Below are 19,176 nucleotides of genomic sequence, written 5' to 3' on the forward strand. Positions count from 1 at the left end.
TTTGAATGGAGAATGCATCGCACCCGCAGTGTGTGCCATTTTGAAAAAAGGACAAAATCAAATATCTCGAGAACGAGAAGAGATAGCGAAATAAATTTTACGATATTTCAAAGCTTTTGAGATGGAAAATTGCCTTGATCAAAAATATAAAATTAAAAGTGTTTTCTTTTTTTGACCTAAAACCAGTATGCAATGAACTTTTAAAAATTTCTAAATGTGCATATATTTTTGCTGCTTTTGTATCAAGGAATGCAGTTTCATGGTCGCAAAAACAAAAAAAAACACATCTACATTTTTTTTCTAAGGTTCACTGCATGTTAGATCGAAAACAGAAAAAAATCAAAAATTTTACTTTTGGCTGTCGGTTTTGAGGTCAAAGGTAATTTTTCATTCAGATGTACCTTTGAAAGTAAAATGACCTCAAAAAGTAAAAATTTTGAATTTTTGTATTTTTTGAAATTAACTTTTTAGCAAGTTATTTTTAAGCAAAAAACAACCGACTTCCGTTCTCATATAAAAATTTAGGAGTATTGTTAATTTCTTCATGATGCAATGATCGGATCTAAACCAAATTAGTATGAGACCATCCTTGAGGTACCACATTTGCGATAAAAAATATTATCGAAATCGGTTCACTTGGTCCAAAGGTTTCATAAATACACGAAAAAATATTGCGGCGAATTGATAGCCTCCTCCTTTTTTGAAGTCGTTTAAAAAAAATTTAAAATTCGCTTCTCGGTTCTTGTGACCATGGAAATGAATTTATTGCCGCAAGAACAGCAATAAATAATAAATAATAGAACAGCATAAAATAAAAAGTTCATTGTATACTGGTTTCAAGTAAAAAAAAATAAAAAAATTGGAAACCTAATATATTTGGGGTTTATTTTAAAGGTCAAAGCAATTCTCTTATCCAAGAGACAATTTTTCCTCATTCCCCATATTAAAATCTTTAAAAAATCATTACATTTATTTCGCTATCTCTTCTAGTTCTCGAGATAATTGATTTCGTCCAGCAGCCGCCTCAAATCTTATTATCGACGTACACTTCTAATATATAGTAGTACCAAATCCGAAGTGATTGCTTAACTGCATACGTATGTGTACATCTATACATATCTATGTATATACAAAAGCAATATACCCAGTGGGAATTAGGAGCACGTAATAATGCCTTATTAGCAACTTACTCTTCACCTGGCAGTCATTACCATTTCCCTGCCGAACGTACCTTACTTTTACAAAGGCATGGCCGCCTTATGTAAGTAGGAATTTAGAATGTACATTTGGTATCAGACATACTTCTGAGCCGCTTTAGGGTCTGATTATGCATACTTCGCATAACTTCGCACAACCATTTGTACCAGTGCAATAAAAATGTAACTTAAGAAAACGTGAAGCAAAATCTAAACTCAACAGATACCTAAGTTTTTAAAAGTTCTGCTAATTTCTGGGTAATGGAATACATACAAATTAGGCACAAAGTACATACGAAATTACAGTTTGAAGTTTATGCGAAGTTGTGCGAAGTTATGCGAAGTATGCATAATCAGACCATTACAAAGTAAGTTACGTGTAATGCAGAGCAGTCGCTCGGAGTAGTTCGGTGCTTGGAAATAACTTCGGCTGCACGTTATTTTGCAACTGACAACGTAATGTGTCTTCGGAGGTGTTCATTTTGCCCTTTACTAGTAGATGACATTGGCCATGATGACAATTTTGGTACTAAAAACTGAAAGAAAACATGGCTTACCTCGGAAGGTGCTTACCTATTTTCCCAGTGGGTACGTACTTAAACTACATACATACATATTTGCAAAATATTTAGTATTGAAAATGGCCTCTGTTGCAAAGAGGAGCAGCCTTCAAACAAAAAAAAACTGGGATCTCCTTGGCGGGCGATAAGTGAATATTAAAAGAAACAACGTTTTTACATACATTTTAGCTAATACTAATGGGTCGATTCAAGATGGCAACCGAACATCCGTTGCGGTGCAAGCGACTGAAATTGTATTACAGATGGCAACTGTAAGCTAACAAATGAGTTACTATGTATATTGACAACCGCATTTTTGTGGTTGCCGAGGAAATTTTGATTGAGAAAAATTATTTCTTGTATCTCCAAATTTTTTAAAATGAAGCCTTGGTTGCTGATAGATACCATCAAGGCATATTTAATTAGGTAGAATAGACAACTAGCTCGAGCTCTCTTGCAGCTAGTTACAATGTCAAAAAACTGTAAACAAAGAAATTAACCTTTTGAGGTGCGAGTCCTATGTTTGCTGCGAATTAGAATCAATTGAAACGCATCAGCATAAATACAGTGAAACCTCTCCTAACGGACACCTCTATTAGACGGACATCTCCCTTGGGCGGACATTTTTTCCTATACCAAGTTTTAAGTATAAATTTCGGAACAAATTACTCTCTCTTAAGCGGACACTCTCTTGGCCGGACGCGGACAGTTATTTTGCATAAAATTTACACAAAAAACTCTATTGAGCGGACGCGAACCTCTTATCAACGGACATTAAGATTTCTTTTCATAACAAATCAAACAAAAACCTCCATTGAGCGGACGCGAACTCCTCATAGGCGGACTACTAAATGGAAAAATGGGACTTCCCGCATAAAATGTGATTGTTATGCACACATTTAGTTTGGTTTGCGCAGTGGTTTAGGTTCGTTATTTGAATTACCAGAAACCCTTGCAGAATCCAATTCCAATTCTGATGAATTTATAACAATAGATAATAATAAATACATGGACCGAAAATTTAGATTTCTGGTTGGATTTTGTTACTGATAAAAACATGAAAACTATTGATGAAAAAGGTACTGACACTGAAAAAAATTAAAAATTAAACTTACGTCAATCGACGATTTCACAATTTTTTATGTAATGAATCTATGGTTTTATGTAGTTTATGGACTGAAATGTAATACTTATTTTTATTTTGTTATTACTTAATATGTACTTAGCACATAAATGAAGTATGCACTTTTGAAAAAAGACATGCACATTTTTGTTTGAACGATGCAATATCAATATCTTTTATTCAAATAAGAAATAGTGACTATTCAATTTATTAAAACATTAAAAAGTACTAAAATAAGCTTCCCTTCCATTGAGCGGACACCTCTCTTGGGCGGACAAAAAATTACTGACGGTGAGTGTCCGCCCAAGGGAGGTTTCACTGTACATACATAGCAAATGTAGCCCTATGGACGCACAACTTCTGAGATACTTCGCTGACCTAAACGGGGTTTCGGCGATCTAACCCCGTTGAATCTGGTCATAAGTCGTATGAATTTTCATATAAAAGTAGCACCAACTCTATGAAGAAATGAGTGAAAGCAATTGATAGTTTCTAATTATTATTATTATTTTTTTGGAATCGTTCTTTAAAAAGGACGAGAACTGGTTGAAGTGCCGAGGGGCAACCGCTATATTGACTTTGCTCGGAAACTGGGCTTTAATCCAGGCCCAGTGCGGACTTCTATATATATTGCTAGTAAATTCAAAATTTTTATGTACACTGGAGCATATATACCATGATAAAAACCATCGTACAGTTCCATAAGTAAAGTAACTCTTCTTACAGTTTTTTTCTGGCAGGCTGTAGGTGTGCTTTTGGTTAGTGTGTTAGTGTATTTTGAATAAATTGTAATAGAAATAAAAGAAATTGTAATAGAAAGGAAAGAAATTGTAAAAGATAAGAGCACATGCCAAAAAACAGGTGACCTCAACTGTAAGAATTTTTTGGCAATCAGCTGATAATGTTTTTACTTATGAAACTGTACGATAATAAAAACATTACAAGGTAAATTCTTTCTCCCAATTCGTCGGCCATGATTTTGTCTGACGTTTGCAAGCATTTTAAAATCATATAAAATTATAAATAAAAAAATGAAATTGCACATAATTGTTGTTGTTTCAGATTGAAACTGAGAATGTGTGTGTGAGTTTGAGTTTGAAATTATATTGCTGACAAATGTCAGACTTCCTCTCAATGGTTTTACCCAAGGCATGTTTAATAAAGTAGAGCTCTCTTGTAGCTAGTTAATCATGATACAAAAGAGAAGGTAGTTCCATTGTCACTTTTTCCTCGCCGTATTAACAACCTGACAATTAAGCGGATTGTGACGTTTCGTGCTCCCATACCCAATATCTAAAATCCTTCAAATTTTATTATTAACTTTCTGTTTATTTAAAAACATTTTGTTCTTAGAATCGAAATTTGAACAAGCAAAAGGTATTTGGATTTGCGTTATTGTTTCCAAACGCGTAACCCGAATCAATAAATTTTAACCTACGCGTGTGGTCAAATGATTAAACGTAGTTTTAAATAAAGATTTGAAAGTTCGGATAAAAATTTATTAATAAATTATGATAAGGGTTATTTTTTCTACGCGCGGCCGAAGCCTTACAACGTAGAAAGGTATTTTGCGCAAAAATCCTGTGGCGTAGCCCGAGTCTTGCACCCCCACCAATATTGAACAATAAAATTTATTAATTATATATATTTTTACCCAAAAGCAACAACGATATTGTCAAAATATACTTAAAATGGAAAATATTGATTTTCTGAAAGTCATGAGGCCCACGGGTCTCAAAGTAATTTCCACATTCAAGTCACTTGAAAGACATGCAGTTAAACAGAAAAAGACAATATGTATTAAACAACACATCGAAATATGTAATTTCGGTGTCTGAATTGGTATATGAGAAACAATCGTACCATCGTAATAGTCCTGGCTAGCTATATTGTGAAATAATCGGATGACATAAGGACACTAAAAAAATTTAAAATATGTTCACTAAAATTTTATCAATCTAAAAATAAAGAAATGTGAAATTTAAATATTTTTAAGATAAGGTCTTAATTATTTTTAAAAGGCAAAGGTTAATACAACTTTTATATTTATGATATCAAATCTCCTCTACCAAAAATTTCATTTGGCTAACACCGCATTTTTCACAATAGAGAAATTGTCAAAAATCTGCTTTTTAATCAAAAAGTTGCTTAATGAAACTACATTCTTTTTTGTATCATGGTTCATGGTGAAGTAAATATAAGGTGATGTCACTTACATAACCTCACTTTTTCTGCATGCCAATTACGGCCATGCATTTGAGGGTAGTAGAAAAAGGGTGAAAAGATTAGGATTAATTTTACGCTTTTTGGGTACTATTTCCAATACTGATTTTTAATATAGCTGTACATATACATACAGCAGTGGACTCCACACCAGTAAAGCTTGCGTCCATAAAATATATATGCTGTAAACCAGTATAATTAGAGTTTCATTTTTTCGCTCAAAAGAAATTCTTATTACTTAATTTTTATTTTTTCGATCAAATTTAATGATTATAATCATTATTAAGTTTATTCTTCTACCTTAAAATTATTATTTATAAAACTTAAAAGGCCTCACAGTCGTACCACACACATTTGATGTTGAATATGAATATATACATATGTGAGTTTTACAATCAGTTTGTCGTAAATTTTAAATAGTTTTATTTCATGGTAAGTTTATATGCTTTCAGTTATTGATTTTTTTCTCATATTCATAAGAGTTATGTCTCAATATGAATCCCGGGATAGATCCCGAATCCCGAGATTACTTAAAAAATATCCGCTTATTTTGGCATCCCTAATGTGTATATATGATCAAAACTCGAAATACATAGATGTTTTATAAAAAGTAAAGATAAAAAATAACCAACTTGGAGTTAGCTTTTTTGCGGGATTTTTATAAAATATATAACTTGTAGTTAGCTACAAAAAGCTAACTAGAAACTAGTTGAAAAGTAATTCAGGAGTAATGCAGACGTAATCGGGAGATTGCTTTCTTAAAACAACAAATTTTACTTTGAATACACTTTCTTTCTGCACTTCACAAATACTTTTTCGAATTGCCGACAAATAAAAGGAAGATCGAAATTTTATATTATATATTATATTATCATTTTGAAGTTATGTCTGACGCAGTTCGAATATGGGACCACCTACAGCAGAATATGTAAGCAAATATGAAATGTAATAAAATAAATTAAATAAACGATAAAGTAAAAAAAAGCAAAAATATATTTTGTTTATCTTATTGATAGGGTGGTTTGTTACAAGTTAGTTGACATCAAATGCAGAGGTAACCGCCCTTGGCTACATCTAATTCAGACTTTTTTGACTTTTTCGCGGCCATCGCCATAGAAATATAGAAGATAGCTTTCTTCAAAGAAAATATTCAGATAATAGTGACATTTAGTTTCTCTCTAATCAACTTCAAGTTAAATTGTAGTTAGATATATTTCCCGCAGTGTAGCATTAACCCACTGAGAAATGTTAACTATTAGTCTCATTTGCACTTTAAAATATGTATTTCTCATTATAAAATGTTTTGTCAAAACTAGCAAAATTTTTACTTTAGAGCTTTGACTGCAGCAGAAAGGCAGCAAAAAACAAAAGTGTAAGCAGCTACACAAGTTTTGAGGTCAAGATCAACTTGGTAGCATGTTTTTTGATGCAGTCATAGACAGTTGGCTACTTCCAATTCGACATTGGTCAAATGCGACTAATGTATACAATTTTATACCACATACATATGTACATAGTTATGTATATATAATAGGGTGGTCCAAAACTACATACATATGTACATGTGAAAAAGTAAAGTCGGAATTTTTATGCTCTCACCCCCTAGAATTGTTCTATATCGAAAATATTGACCCTTTTTTTTTTAAAAAAAAAAAAAATATATTTAGAGGTCGTTCAAAGCGCTCAAAGTTTTCCATATATTTTATATGGGGAAAAAACAACTTTGCTTAGAAATGGTATAGAAGTCCTGAAAATAAATATTTTTCGATCGGAAAACTCTATTTCTCTTCAGGAGATTTCAAATAATAATACCCAATTGTTCATTTAACCACTTCTTTCTAGTAATTATATCTTATAGGTCCGCCAAAAATCCCATAAAGAATCGTATACATTAAAAAATGCTTAAATAAACAATTGGGTATTTTTATTGGAAGTCTCTTGAAGAAAACCAGAGTTTTTCGATCGAAAAATATTGATTATCAAGAATTCTGTACCATTTCTGGTTTTTCCCATATAAAATACATGAAAAACATTGAGCGCATGGGCGACCTATAAATATCTTTTGATTTCAAAATAAAAAATAAGGGTAAATTTTTTTCGCTTTAGAACAATCCTAGTGGGTGAGAGCTTTAAAATTCCGACTTTGCTATTTTTTTTTGACCACCCCAATGTTTTCACATACAAACGTTTCAGTACAGTTTATTAGAGCTTAGTAGTAGCGGTTTCGTTTGTTCATTTGACAAACCAGATTGACTGACTGCTGGTAGAAAGTACGAAGTGATATGCTGATAACACAGTTCGGCAAATTCAGCTTTTTAAATAAAAGTACGTGCATATATCAATAGGAAGAAAAGTATTAAGACAATTTTTAACAATCTTCTCTTGAAATTCGCATCCTTCTATATGCTGGAAAATTTTCCTTTTGTTTATGATGCAGAAATATTTAATTTAATCATAAATCTCTTTGCTATAAACTCTTCTTCTTAATATGTTGGTTAAAACCTTCAAACGCAGATGCATATGTGCGCACATGGGTACGAGCTTGCTATTTTACTAAATACATACATACCTACATATGTCGAAAGAAACGAAATGAGATTTGCTCATTATCTCCTTAAATTAACTAGTAGTTATAAAAAGCGATTGTTAAAATATTTTGGATTAATTGGCAAACGAAAATGTATGTATGTCCGCATACTTTACTATTTCTACACCGATTTATCTGTTGGAGAGTATAGGTAAGCTTATTGTTGTATATTTCACAGTACATATTAAGGGGTCAAGGTCATTTATGGCCTTATGTTGATTCGGCCTTATTAAGCACTTATGCATATCATATTGTATACTGTAAGTTCACTTAAAGTTGCGAGAAATGTATTTACCTGACATTTATGTTCAATGGAAGCGTAGAAGCCATCATGCAGACCATCACATTTGAAGTGAATGTCGTCCTCAGGCGGTACAGTTGAGAAAAATGGGTAGCTCGAAAGGTTATAACTGTAGATATCCGATAAGCACCGATATGTGTAAATTTATGAACAAATATTTTTTTTAATGGTAAAGATATTTAAAACTTACCCTCTCAGCTCGCGTGGAAGGTTTGGATCCCAGATGTAGTCGATTTGTGGGATGCCAGTCAACTTGGGATTTTTCGTTGTGCCCGATGAGTTATCCGACTGAAATTGGAGGTAAATGTACAACAACTTTTAATAGACTTAATAAACATAAGTGCCGGTCACTAACCGATTAAACAAACAACAAGTAAAATTTTGAAAGATTGTTTGATCAACAATTGCCACTTGCTGTTAACAAAAGACTTAAGACACAAACTCGGAATAATAATGCATTTGTAGGCATGTTCACGTCATGCGTATTATTGCAAAATCAGACAAATGTTGGTTATATAATTACACACAAAAATAAACGATTTGAGTTTTTCGTTCTGTCAAATGCAAAATAATCTGCAAATTAGCATTTAAACCTGTTTTGGGTTTTATTCAAAACTGCTATTGCTTTAATACATATATAAATATGTATCTACATTAGGGTGATTTTTTTGCGACTATTTATTTTTTCCCTCCTACCTCGTAATTTTGTGGAAAACACCTAAAAACACTCCCTGAAAATTTGAACCCTTAATGTTAGCATTGAGTAATCGCCCAAGGCGTGCAAAGATTTCCCATATAAAATACACGTAAATTTTGATTTTTTTTCTTCAGAACTCTATAGCTCAGAGGAATTTTATGGTATAATCATGGCCAATGATTCTTCAAAATTGAACGTTCTACAAAAGTCTCCATAGCGGCGTAACTAAAACTCCTACCAGCGAGTTTATACGGGTCACTAAACCCAATATTTTCATGAAATTCCCGTTTGTTTGCCCCTATCTCGTAAATAACAAGAAGTACAGAGAAATTGCGAATCACAAACTTTTAGGTCATTCAATTTCCTACAAAAAAGTACTAGAACACCAAATCGCTAATATCGATACTTTTTGAGGTAAACCTACAGTATAGGCCAATACAATAGCACCCCCATTTCAAAGTGATATTGTTTGCCACTCATGTTTATTTATTTATTTTTAAGAATTTTCAATTAAAATACAGTTCATTCTCTCACAAAACTCACATAAACTCAAGTTTAAAACTTTTGTAAAGACCGCAAAAAAGTGCAACAAATTTTCACCCAAATTTAAAACTTTTTTCTCAGAAGCGGTAGAATTTTTTTGAATACACAGTTTTATAGCCCATTCAATTTTAGTCTAATAATGTGCAAGTTTCAAGTGGCTAAAAATAATCGTTGATTTTTTAGAATTTTTTTCGCCGAGGATGTTGCGGGTTTCTGCCATATAAAAATAAATTGTGTTTAGTCGTTATATGGAAGCAAATGAGACGAAAAAAATTCTAAAAAAACAACGGTAATCTTTAGCGACTTGAAACTTCCACATTATTGGACAAAATTGAATGCGCTATAAAACTGTGTACTCAAAAAAATTCTAGAGCTTCTGAGAAAAAAGTTTGAAATTTAAGGTAAAGTTTGTTGCACTTTTTTGCGGTCTTTTAAAAAGTTTAAAACATTGGTTTATATGGGTTTTGTTAGAGAATGAACTGTATTTTAATTGAAAATTCTTACAAACAAATAATTAAACATAAGTGGCAAACAATATCGCTTTGAAAGGGGGGTGCTATAGATATGTCCAATACTGTATATCGAAAGAAAAAACTATTCTAAGTCAAAATTTTATTTACATGCAAAATTTTGTGAAAACTAGGGGATCCGGTAGATATCCGGAATCCGGCTTAATCGGCCTTTTCCTGTTATCCGACTTCAATTATAAAAGATTATATTTCCAGATTTCGATTATAGAAGATTCTATTTAACAATCCAGTTCGGATTTTTTTACATTTTTATAATAAAATTTAATACTATCTAAATATTTAAATATATATTTTTCATTTCTATTTTCAACATAAATGCTAGCCGATGCACTGAACACTCTTTTTGAGTTCACTTTGGAAGGTGGTTCGCGGAGATAATTCACTGCCAAAGTAAACAAATTTGGAAATTCTTTGCGACTATAATAATAATAGAATAGGTGCTTACACATTTGTTAATGCTTGGCCGGGCTTCTCCTCTGATTTGTGGCGTGCGCATTGATGTTGTCAAATAAGGGGAGGGACCTAAAATTTTACGCCGGCTCCAAACGGCGATTGTATTTTTATGAGAAGCTGTTTTCATGGCAAAATACACTCGGAGGTTTTCCATTGCCTGCCTATGGGCGACCGTTATTAGGAAAACACTTTTTCGTTTTTTTTTTTATGTTGGGTTGAACCGGGCTTGAACCCGGGCCTGCGGAATGTTGGCGCGCACTACTAACCCCTTCACCACAGCGGCCATCTGACGAAGTCCAAAGGTTCATAAGGCAACCTCTGGAGCAGTCAACATATCGACAGGCCCTGAGCGGCATTCACAGGGAGTCAGTCTCAAGCTACGTAGACTCCAGACCTGTGAACTCCATTCTGGGCACACAACCACCTGAAGTAGACGAGACGGAGCTTCGTCTGCCTCGGGAGACTCGGACCGCAATAGTCCAATATCGCTAGTAGTTCTGATCCATTTAGCTAGTGAAAAATTTCCGCATCAATAATGACGCATTTTCAAGCGTTTTAATAATTATGGAGGAAGAGCTTGGGCGAAGTGTAAAATTAGCATCGGTACCAACGGTATCAAAGCTACCAACATGCTGTTGGGGAAAGATTTTGATGTGGGGTAGGCACAATCCACGTTCTCAAAAACATTGACAAAAACTTTAAAAATTTTTCAAAGCGTCGAACAATGTCTGGCCTTTCGCTCATGCATTCCACCATTTTTTCGCATTGCGTCCGATTTGTTGTGATCTTCGGCCTGATATGTTGGAAATATTTAATAATAATCAATATTTTTGCGTTTACGCACTTTTTTTTTTTAATATTTTAAAACAATTTCTTTCGCTCCGACACTAGTTGCTCTACGTACGAAATTTCCGACAAATACATAAAAATGACAGCTACGTCGGATTCAGGCATACCAATATTAAGAATTTCGAAGATGGCCTCTGAATTTCGAAATTACGATACGACAACGCGGATTTCAGCATACCAATTTCACGATTCGTAGCAAAACCGAATCTACGACAGATTACAGCATAAGGGTGTATATTAAGTAGGTTAGTACAAAAAAAAATTTGGGTTGGGCCACTTCTGCTCTCATGGCCTCATATATACATATATGTATTTCGAAATATAACATAAAAAACTATAAATTCGGCACATACATATATATCGTCGTTTAAAGTACAAAACCGCGGATCAAAAAAATGTAAAACCTCGTATGTGAGGTTGCCAAAATTTTATAGGAGACAGTAATGGCGTTTTCTTTTCTAAAAAAAAATTGTGCCTTTTCATTGCCCTCTCCTTGGTATTTGTGCGTACAGGGCACTGAGAAGGCAACATTTTTCGGTAGATAAGAAAACGCCATAAAACTTGTCTTATTTAAAAACAGTTCTCTCTTTTATCCCCAATTATCTCTTCTTCTTATATCTAAGTATCGATATTTTAGTATGAATGAATAAGGGCTTGATGCCAGAAGCGATCGGTGAGCAAATATCGTTTTTAGCACAAATGTCAGTTACGAGGTTTTGCAGAACCACGATACGCGGTTTTGTACTTTAAACGACGATATGTATTTAGTATACTTGCATTGGATTTCTTAAGAAGAAATAATCAACTTTAAAAGAAAAATTTAAAAACTTTCGCCGCATGAGTAAGGAACTGGGCGTCGAAATCCATATTTGTGCACGAACTTAAAAGGAGAATGAAGAAATCGGAACACGATACGAAAATTTAGGAAAAGCAAATCAGAAATATAAAAGCAAAACATATACCAAGCTGCACTTAAAAATTCTCTGTACAAATGCAACTAAGTACATATGTACAAACTTCTGTGCCATTGTATGTTTTATATCGTCACCTGAAATGCAAAATAACGTAGCATTGTCGTCACTGATATGCAAAAAGCCATAACTTATAAAAATTTAAAATTCACTTTTTGATTGCTATGATGGATTTCATCAAATTACAACTCCCCACAACGTTTTATGAAAAAAAAAAAAATATTCACGACTTTTTTCATTTCAGTGGCGATGTTGTTACGTCATTTTGCATTTCAGGTGACGATATGTGGAATAAAATATTTCCGTAAAGTAGGAAAGTGTTTGCTCATACATATGTACATATTGTCAACGAACTGCTCGCACAATGTTAGGTACTAATTTATCTATGTATGTAATTATTAGACTGCGACTTCGGGCGTTAAAACATGAGCACTCGAGTAACCAAGATCGTTGGATTTATTTAGTCCGATCCGATGATCTCTAGTTGTGCCCAGCGTATGTACTTAGGACGTTAATTTTTTCGATTCCGGGATTTTCGGGACATCGTTCATACAATCCGGGGATCCAGGGATTAGTCCCGGAATTTATATATTCATTATTTTCCAACAACTTAACACGAAAAAATTGCATCAATATAGTCTGAGAAGCTGTCCTACCATATATTTATTATACGATGGGGGCGATCGATTTCGGTTAAAATATATTACCTCAAGCGAGAAATTTGAAAACAAATTACAATTTTTTTTTTAATCTTCAATCATAATTCCTTTTTTAGGCTTGCACAAGATTATTTATAGAACAAGAAAGCATGTAAATCTCTTCAATTAAAAATTACAACAATGGGTATGCAAATACTATGAATTTATGGACCTTGTCATAACGTTACGGCATTTACATTTTGACAAGATTTGATCATTTGTCCTAATATGTTTTAATTTTCAATACTTGTTTATAAAAATATAGTATAATCTTTAATAAAAACCATATAAATCCAAGCTTGAATCGCTGTGCAACGTTTTAAAAAATCAAAAATTTTTTTCGATTTGAAAACAAATTACAATTTTTTTTTTAATCTTCAATCATAATTCCTTTTTTAGGCTTGCACAAGATTATTTATAGAACAAGAAAGCATGTAAATCTCTTCAATTAAAAATTACAACAATGGGTATGCAAATACTATGAATTTATGGACCTTGTCATAACGTTACGGCATTTACATTTTGACAAGATTTGATCATTTGTCCTAATATGTTTTAATTTTCAATACTTGTTTATAAAAATATAGTATAATCTTTAATAAAAACCATATAAATCCAAGCTTGAATCGCTGTGCAACGTTTTAAAAAATCAACAAACTTTCGTAAAAATTTCGAAATTTTTAATTCGATTTTTAAGTAATATTTTGAGTAAATAAGCAGTTTTTCAATTTTACTGCAAGGTTAAGGTAACTGAGTTTTGGCACGATTTTTTTGTTGACCATGTTAGCTATTTTATTCCATACAAAATATTTTCGACGATTTTTTTTGTTATATGTAGAAAATCAGCAATACCTTCGCTGAAAAAAATTCCCAAAAATCAGTGGTACTTGAAATTGGGCTACAAAACTGCATACTCAAATGTTTCTAAAAAATCTAATTGAAAAGCTTTAAATTTTTACAAAGTTTGTTGATTTATTTTTTAATTTTGCACAAAGATTGAAACTTGGATTTATATGGTTAAAAATATGCTATACCTTAAAAAAACAATAATTATAATTAAAAAATTTTAAAATAAATGGTGAAATCTTGCCAATATGTGAGTGTCGTAAAGTTATGATAAGAACTATATGTATGCATGTCGAATCAAACTTTTTGATACATCTCTTTGTCTATTTCCGCGGTGAATTTTTTACATTCGGCTGTGTAACCAGAAATTCGTAGGGGGATTACAGCAAAATGCGTAGAAAAAGCGCTTGCCGCGATAGTTACCGTTATCGCTAAAGAATTATACTATTTGGACATTGTCCTTCCTCGGAGGGCGGATAGATAAAATTTTCGGGCTAATTATCGTGCATCTAGCGCCGAAGATTATTATCGAAAGGTAATATTTATACCGCTAATGCATAATATTTAGCTCGATCTTCGAGAAAGATGAGTTGAACTATTACTTCCATACATATAAAATTAGGGAATATAATACGCTACAAAAAGACGCTATCAGTTTGGAAGGAGAGTATATAGTGTGGTCAGAACGGTAAGCGAAAGGCCATACCTAAAATCAGCAGCAGAAGCTCTTGGAAAATGGGACGACGAATATGCTTTTCCGTTGATTAACAATTTTCTCCGCATTCTGACTACACTTCTAGCTAGTAACGATACTTCAGAAAAAGTTACCCTTTTCCGGTTAAAAACATGGTTCCATAGTACCATGCATGAAAATACTGATAGCTCTAGCCCGAACTGGCTGCTTTAAACTAAGATTAGCCAATCAAATGTCAGTCAGCTGTTTATTTTAAATTCAGTTTACCTAATCTAAGTTCAAACTGCCACTGAAATTGGCCCTTAGATATAGAAATTGAGAATGAACGGGTAATACAAAGATTCCCAAAATGAAAGCGCAAAATTGAGTTGCAATTTAAATTATTATAATCAAAATTCCGAATAAGTTGTTAAGTCACCTAATTACATCCCTCATTTAACAAACATTATAAGTCAAAAATAAGTAAATACACAAATAAATACTGCTTTAATAAACCCAGAGCATAACTTTTTATCTTGTGCTTTTTTACAAAATAGCAGGGTTCGTATTTGCACACACATGTGCAGCACATCCTAACATTTTAAGCTCACACACGTGTGCTGTGCATATAAAAAATTAAAAATTTGCTCACATCACATGTGTGTGCCGTTTGGTAAACAGCACGGGCACATGTGTGTACTTTCTTTTTATTAATGTAAAGCACACGCACATGTGTGTGCTATGCGTAGAGAAACTTATACACTTCGAATTCTAACTCAAATCTTAAAATAATTTTTTAATATGTTTTCTGTCATATAAAAAACAAACAACATCTCACTTTTTATTGAATTGTCTTTCAAAAAATAACGTTTAATAAACAAATTCTTTTAAGAATATATTATGTGCATGTGCATGGGCTGAAATTTGTACAAAAATCGGCTCACACACATGTGCATGTGCTTAATAACAAACAGCACACACTTTTCTGTGAGTAGAGTTTGTTTTACACTTATGCACACACATGTGTATGAGCAGTGAGTGCAAGTTGAATGTGTTTCTGGCGTGTGTGTGAGCAGAGCATGTGTGTGCAAATACAAACCCTGCAAAATAGTATAATTTTTTTATTACATGGGACTCTGTAAAGGGACCTTACGCCAAATTCACAACATGAAACTTACTTAAAGTAAAACTATATCACAAAACATTTTAATTCGGACTTCATAAAAATTATTAGAACCTCTACTTGTGTGAAAAATAAATGAGGGTTCAAGTAGGTTGTCTTGTAGGTCATATAGCTTCGATTGGTCACTCCGCTATGAATTAAGTTAGATGCCTGTAATTGAACGTTATTCGACAAGTCCATCCCAATCGCCCCTCCCCAAATAAAATCCTGTATCCGCCACTGTCAACATATGCATTGTGTGGCTGAATGAAGTTCATAATACTAGTGGCAGAAATAAAAGAAACGCCTTATTTCAACCAGTTTAGTCTATATTTATTTTCTTTATTTAATATTCAAATGTTTGTATAAAAGTTTACCTCATTTTATATATAATTAACTGCATTTAAATGCGCATTACAAAATTTGTACACAAATTATAAAAGTGCAGAATAACTTGCCAAAATTTAAAACTTTTTACTCAGTATTTTTAGAAAAATTTTAGGTACGCAGTTTTATAACCCATTAAATTAAAGTAGGATAAAATGAAGTTTCATGCAATTATAAAATATCGTTGATTTTTGTGAATTTTGGAAATTTGTATGGAAAAAAGCGTGACACCTCCAGCAAAAAAATTATTATAAATTACTTGCAGTAAAACTGCGTTTTTAGTTTTAGAATTTTTTTTACAACAACTTTATAAATTCAAAGACATCATAAAGTCTAAAAAATTATTTAAAAAATTCAGTGCAGCGTAGAATAAAAATGGGTACCAAATGAAAGAGAAAATTCTGTAGGATTTAAAAAAAAAAATAAAATTTTTCGGGTCCACAAGGACGAACAGGTATTGAAACGCCTTTTTAATCAATTTAATTTTTTTAAGCTAATAAAGTTAGAAGGACTATATTCGAGGACGTTGTCGAGTTTATATCAGTCCTTAACATATAATTTTCTCAAAATAAATACTGCAAAATTTCAAGGACATTCAAGGTTACAATTTTTAAGGACATTTTCAATACCTTATGAACCAAAAAACTGAATCTGTTCTTTCTCTACAGAATTTTCTCTTTAATTTGATCCCCATACTGTTTTCCTGAGTACACTGCACTAAATTTTTTAAACCATTTTCCGAATTACTCATATTATTCCCTATTTAACATCCCTAGTATGTACCAATTGAAATAAGACATATTTTTTTATCTTTTTTGGTTTTCTTCTTGTAAATACCAAAAAAAGTTAAATCTAATTGTTGAGTATTATATTGTGTTCTTGTCTAGATAAGGTATCAAGAGGTGGAGTGCAATAAGGCCCGTGGTAATAACGCCCATGGACTTTGTTTCCCAAAAAAAGAGAAATAAAGCCCATGGACACGATAACATTCCGCCAAAAGCTCTTTATTTAACAAGAGATCTCATATCACTCTTCTTGGCGACGGTTTTTAATATGATCAGAATTCCATAGAGGTTTTGAGAAAGTCATATATGTCCAACCAGTACACATGCTAGAATCCGAAAAGGTGATGTATCCTTATCAATTTGGGTTTAAAAAGGGTTGTGGCACTGAAGAAGCGGTGGTCAACGTTGTCAATATTGTTTGTGATGGGTTGGACAAATGATATTCTTTTGATCTGGTTGATCATAGTTTTTTATTGCAAAAACTTGAAATGTTAGGTATAATGGGATAGAGAACATAGACTGATAACCGATTAGATACCTCTCGAGCCGTAAACAATATGTGGAATTAAATGGATCAAAAAGTAGCTTAAGAACTATTACCTATGGTGTGCCGCAGGGTTGTGTCTTGGGGCCGATATTATTTAAGTTATACATTAACGACATTAAAAATCTTGATTTAAATGACCGTTTTGTAATTTTTGTGGATGATATAAGCTTGTTTTATCCTTACAAACCCCCTGCAGTCCTAAAGGTTCAGATTGAACAACATGCCATAGTGATTTCTAAGTTCTCACGTTTACATAAATTGGTCATAAATGCAAAGAAAACAAAGTTTATTCGGTTTCGACCCCTTATAAAAAGTCAAGCGAATCAAAGCGTATATGTCGAAGGTGACGAGATCAAAGCAGTTAACTTAGTTAAATATTTAGGAGTACGTCTTTCCCGGAATTTATCTTTCGGTGTCCATATTGATTCTATAAAATCAAAAATATCTCGCGCTATTGAGATTCTTTATAGATTTAAGAATAAGCTAACAAAAGAAGTTAAATTGTCCTTTTACCAATCACTCGTTCATAGTCATTTAACTTATCTTCCGATAGTGTATGCCCATAAAGTAACCAATGAACTTAGGTCCCTGCAGTCATGTCAAAACACTGCACTAAAGCTTGTATTTAACCTATCAAGAAGGCATTCAACGTTAAGTGTTTTCGAAGAGTATACTACGTCAATACTACTTGTCTTTGGCTTATATAAAAAGCAGCTATTTAAGTGGTTTTGGTTATCATGTTTTGAAATTTTATAGGAACCAATCAATGTTTGAAACCCGAAATAGTGAACTGCTTAGAGTAGCTAGATGTCGGCTAGAGGTATCGAACAAAGAATAGAATACGCCAGATCTAACCAATTTAATAAATTACCTAATGCCATTAAAACGATGGAACGTGTATCGCTTTTTAAAACTGAATTAAAAAGCATCTTCTGGAAAGTATCGAATCGTTTCTTATGTAAAATGCTAGGTATGTAATTCTCAATTGAACAATTTTATGAAATTTTTTCTCCCTAAACTCCTTGTATGAGAAGTTGTCAGATATCCTCCTTTTAGCCATTTGGTGCAGAGAAAATTAATATGTACTTTGATTTAATATTTGTCGTGTATTTCTTTTAAAATTAATTACTTTGGAAATAAATTAATAATTTCTTCCTTGAAAAAAAAAACTCGATTAGCCTTAAAAATTCTAACTAGGCCAAAAATCATCCTTCACTAAAATTGTTGACCTGAAAATCTTACCACTTATGTTTAATAACTTAAAATAGGCATAATTTCATCTAAAGTACCATGTTATGTGCTTTCTTTTTAATCCTTTCTGAATCATTATTTTTTTTTTCTAATGCCATTCAAGATAATTTCACAACAGGTACGGTGGTTTCTACAACTGCGTTAATCTAAGATAAACAAATGTTAATACATATATCGCTGTTCTATAGAAAATTTCTCATATAAACATTTTCTAAAACATTTTTATAAAATAAATAGATTTCTAAACCCTTTATAGTCTGCTGTAGACTTGTATAGGATTCTATAAAATTGTAGTGATAGGGACACAATCACGAGTAATGGGACAGATAACTTATCAGTTTTACATGTTGCAAAAACGTTCATTGAATTCTAGGCAAATATATAGTCAAAATCTTAAGAGATAAAGATTTCAAAGGATATTTTACAAATGTTAGTTTCGCTTTATTTCAATAGGATAGCTGTCAAAATTTAACAGTATAACGCTCAATTCGCAATTGTTCACGCAAATACTTTCTTAAATATGTCTTATTATTTAGTGCCAAAATGAAATGAGAATAGTTATCAAGTCAATAAAAAAATGTAAATAAAAAGAAAAACACTGACCACGTTACACCTATTTATTGGGTAAAATATTAAACACAAAATGCTTGGACATGATGAGAATTAGTATCAGAAGCAGATGACAGGTATACTGAATACCTATAATCACCAATATGTACAACATTTGAAAGAAAGAAGAAAATCGGGCTGGTTTTCTTTTCTGTGGAATCGACCATATATTAATTTTATTATAC

At 32.4% G+C, this 19,176-nt stretch overlaps 1 protein-coding gene and 1 long non-coding RNA gene across 10 annotated transcripts in view; one reads left to right on the top strand and one right to left on the bottom strand.

Moving 5' to 3' along the window:
• Positions 1 to 19,176, bottom strand: part of LOC108358867 (uncharacterized) — a 54,715-nt gene that overhangs the window by 8,372 nt on the left and 27,167 nt on the right. For all 9 annotated transcript variants that reach the window (XM_017610380.1, XM_017610377.1, XM_017610382.1 and 6 more), the window contains 2 exons: positions 8,181 to 8,278; positions 7,985 to 8,099 (listed from right to left, as the gene is read on the bottom strand). In XM_017610380.1, coding sequence (XP_017465869.1) covers positions 7,985 to 8,099; positions 8,181 to 8,278 — 213 coding nt within the window. The remainder of the gene's footprint in view (positions 1 to 7,984; positions 8,100 to 8,180; positions 8,279 to 19,176) is intronic.
• LOC108358868 (uncharacterized) lies at positions 979 to 18,960 on the top strand. Its single transcript, XR_001846840.1, has 3 exons — positions 979 to 989; positions 2,272 to 2,277; positions 18,768 to 18,960. It is a non-coding gene; the product is annotated as an uncharacterized LOC108358868 (long non-coding RNA).

Source organism: Rhagoletis zephyria, unplaced genomic scaffold (assembly GCF_001687245.7).
Source record: "Rhagoletis zephyria isolate East Lansing unplaced genomic scaffold, Rhagoletis_zephyria_1.1 Rzeph_scaffold_00306, whole genome shotgun sequence".
Lineage (NCBI taxonomy): Eukaryota > Metazoa > Arthropoda > Insecta > Diptera > Tephritidae > Rhagoletis > Rhagoletis zephyria.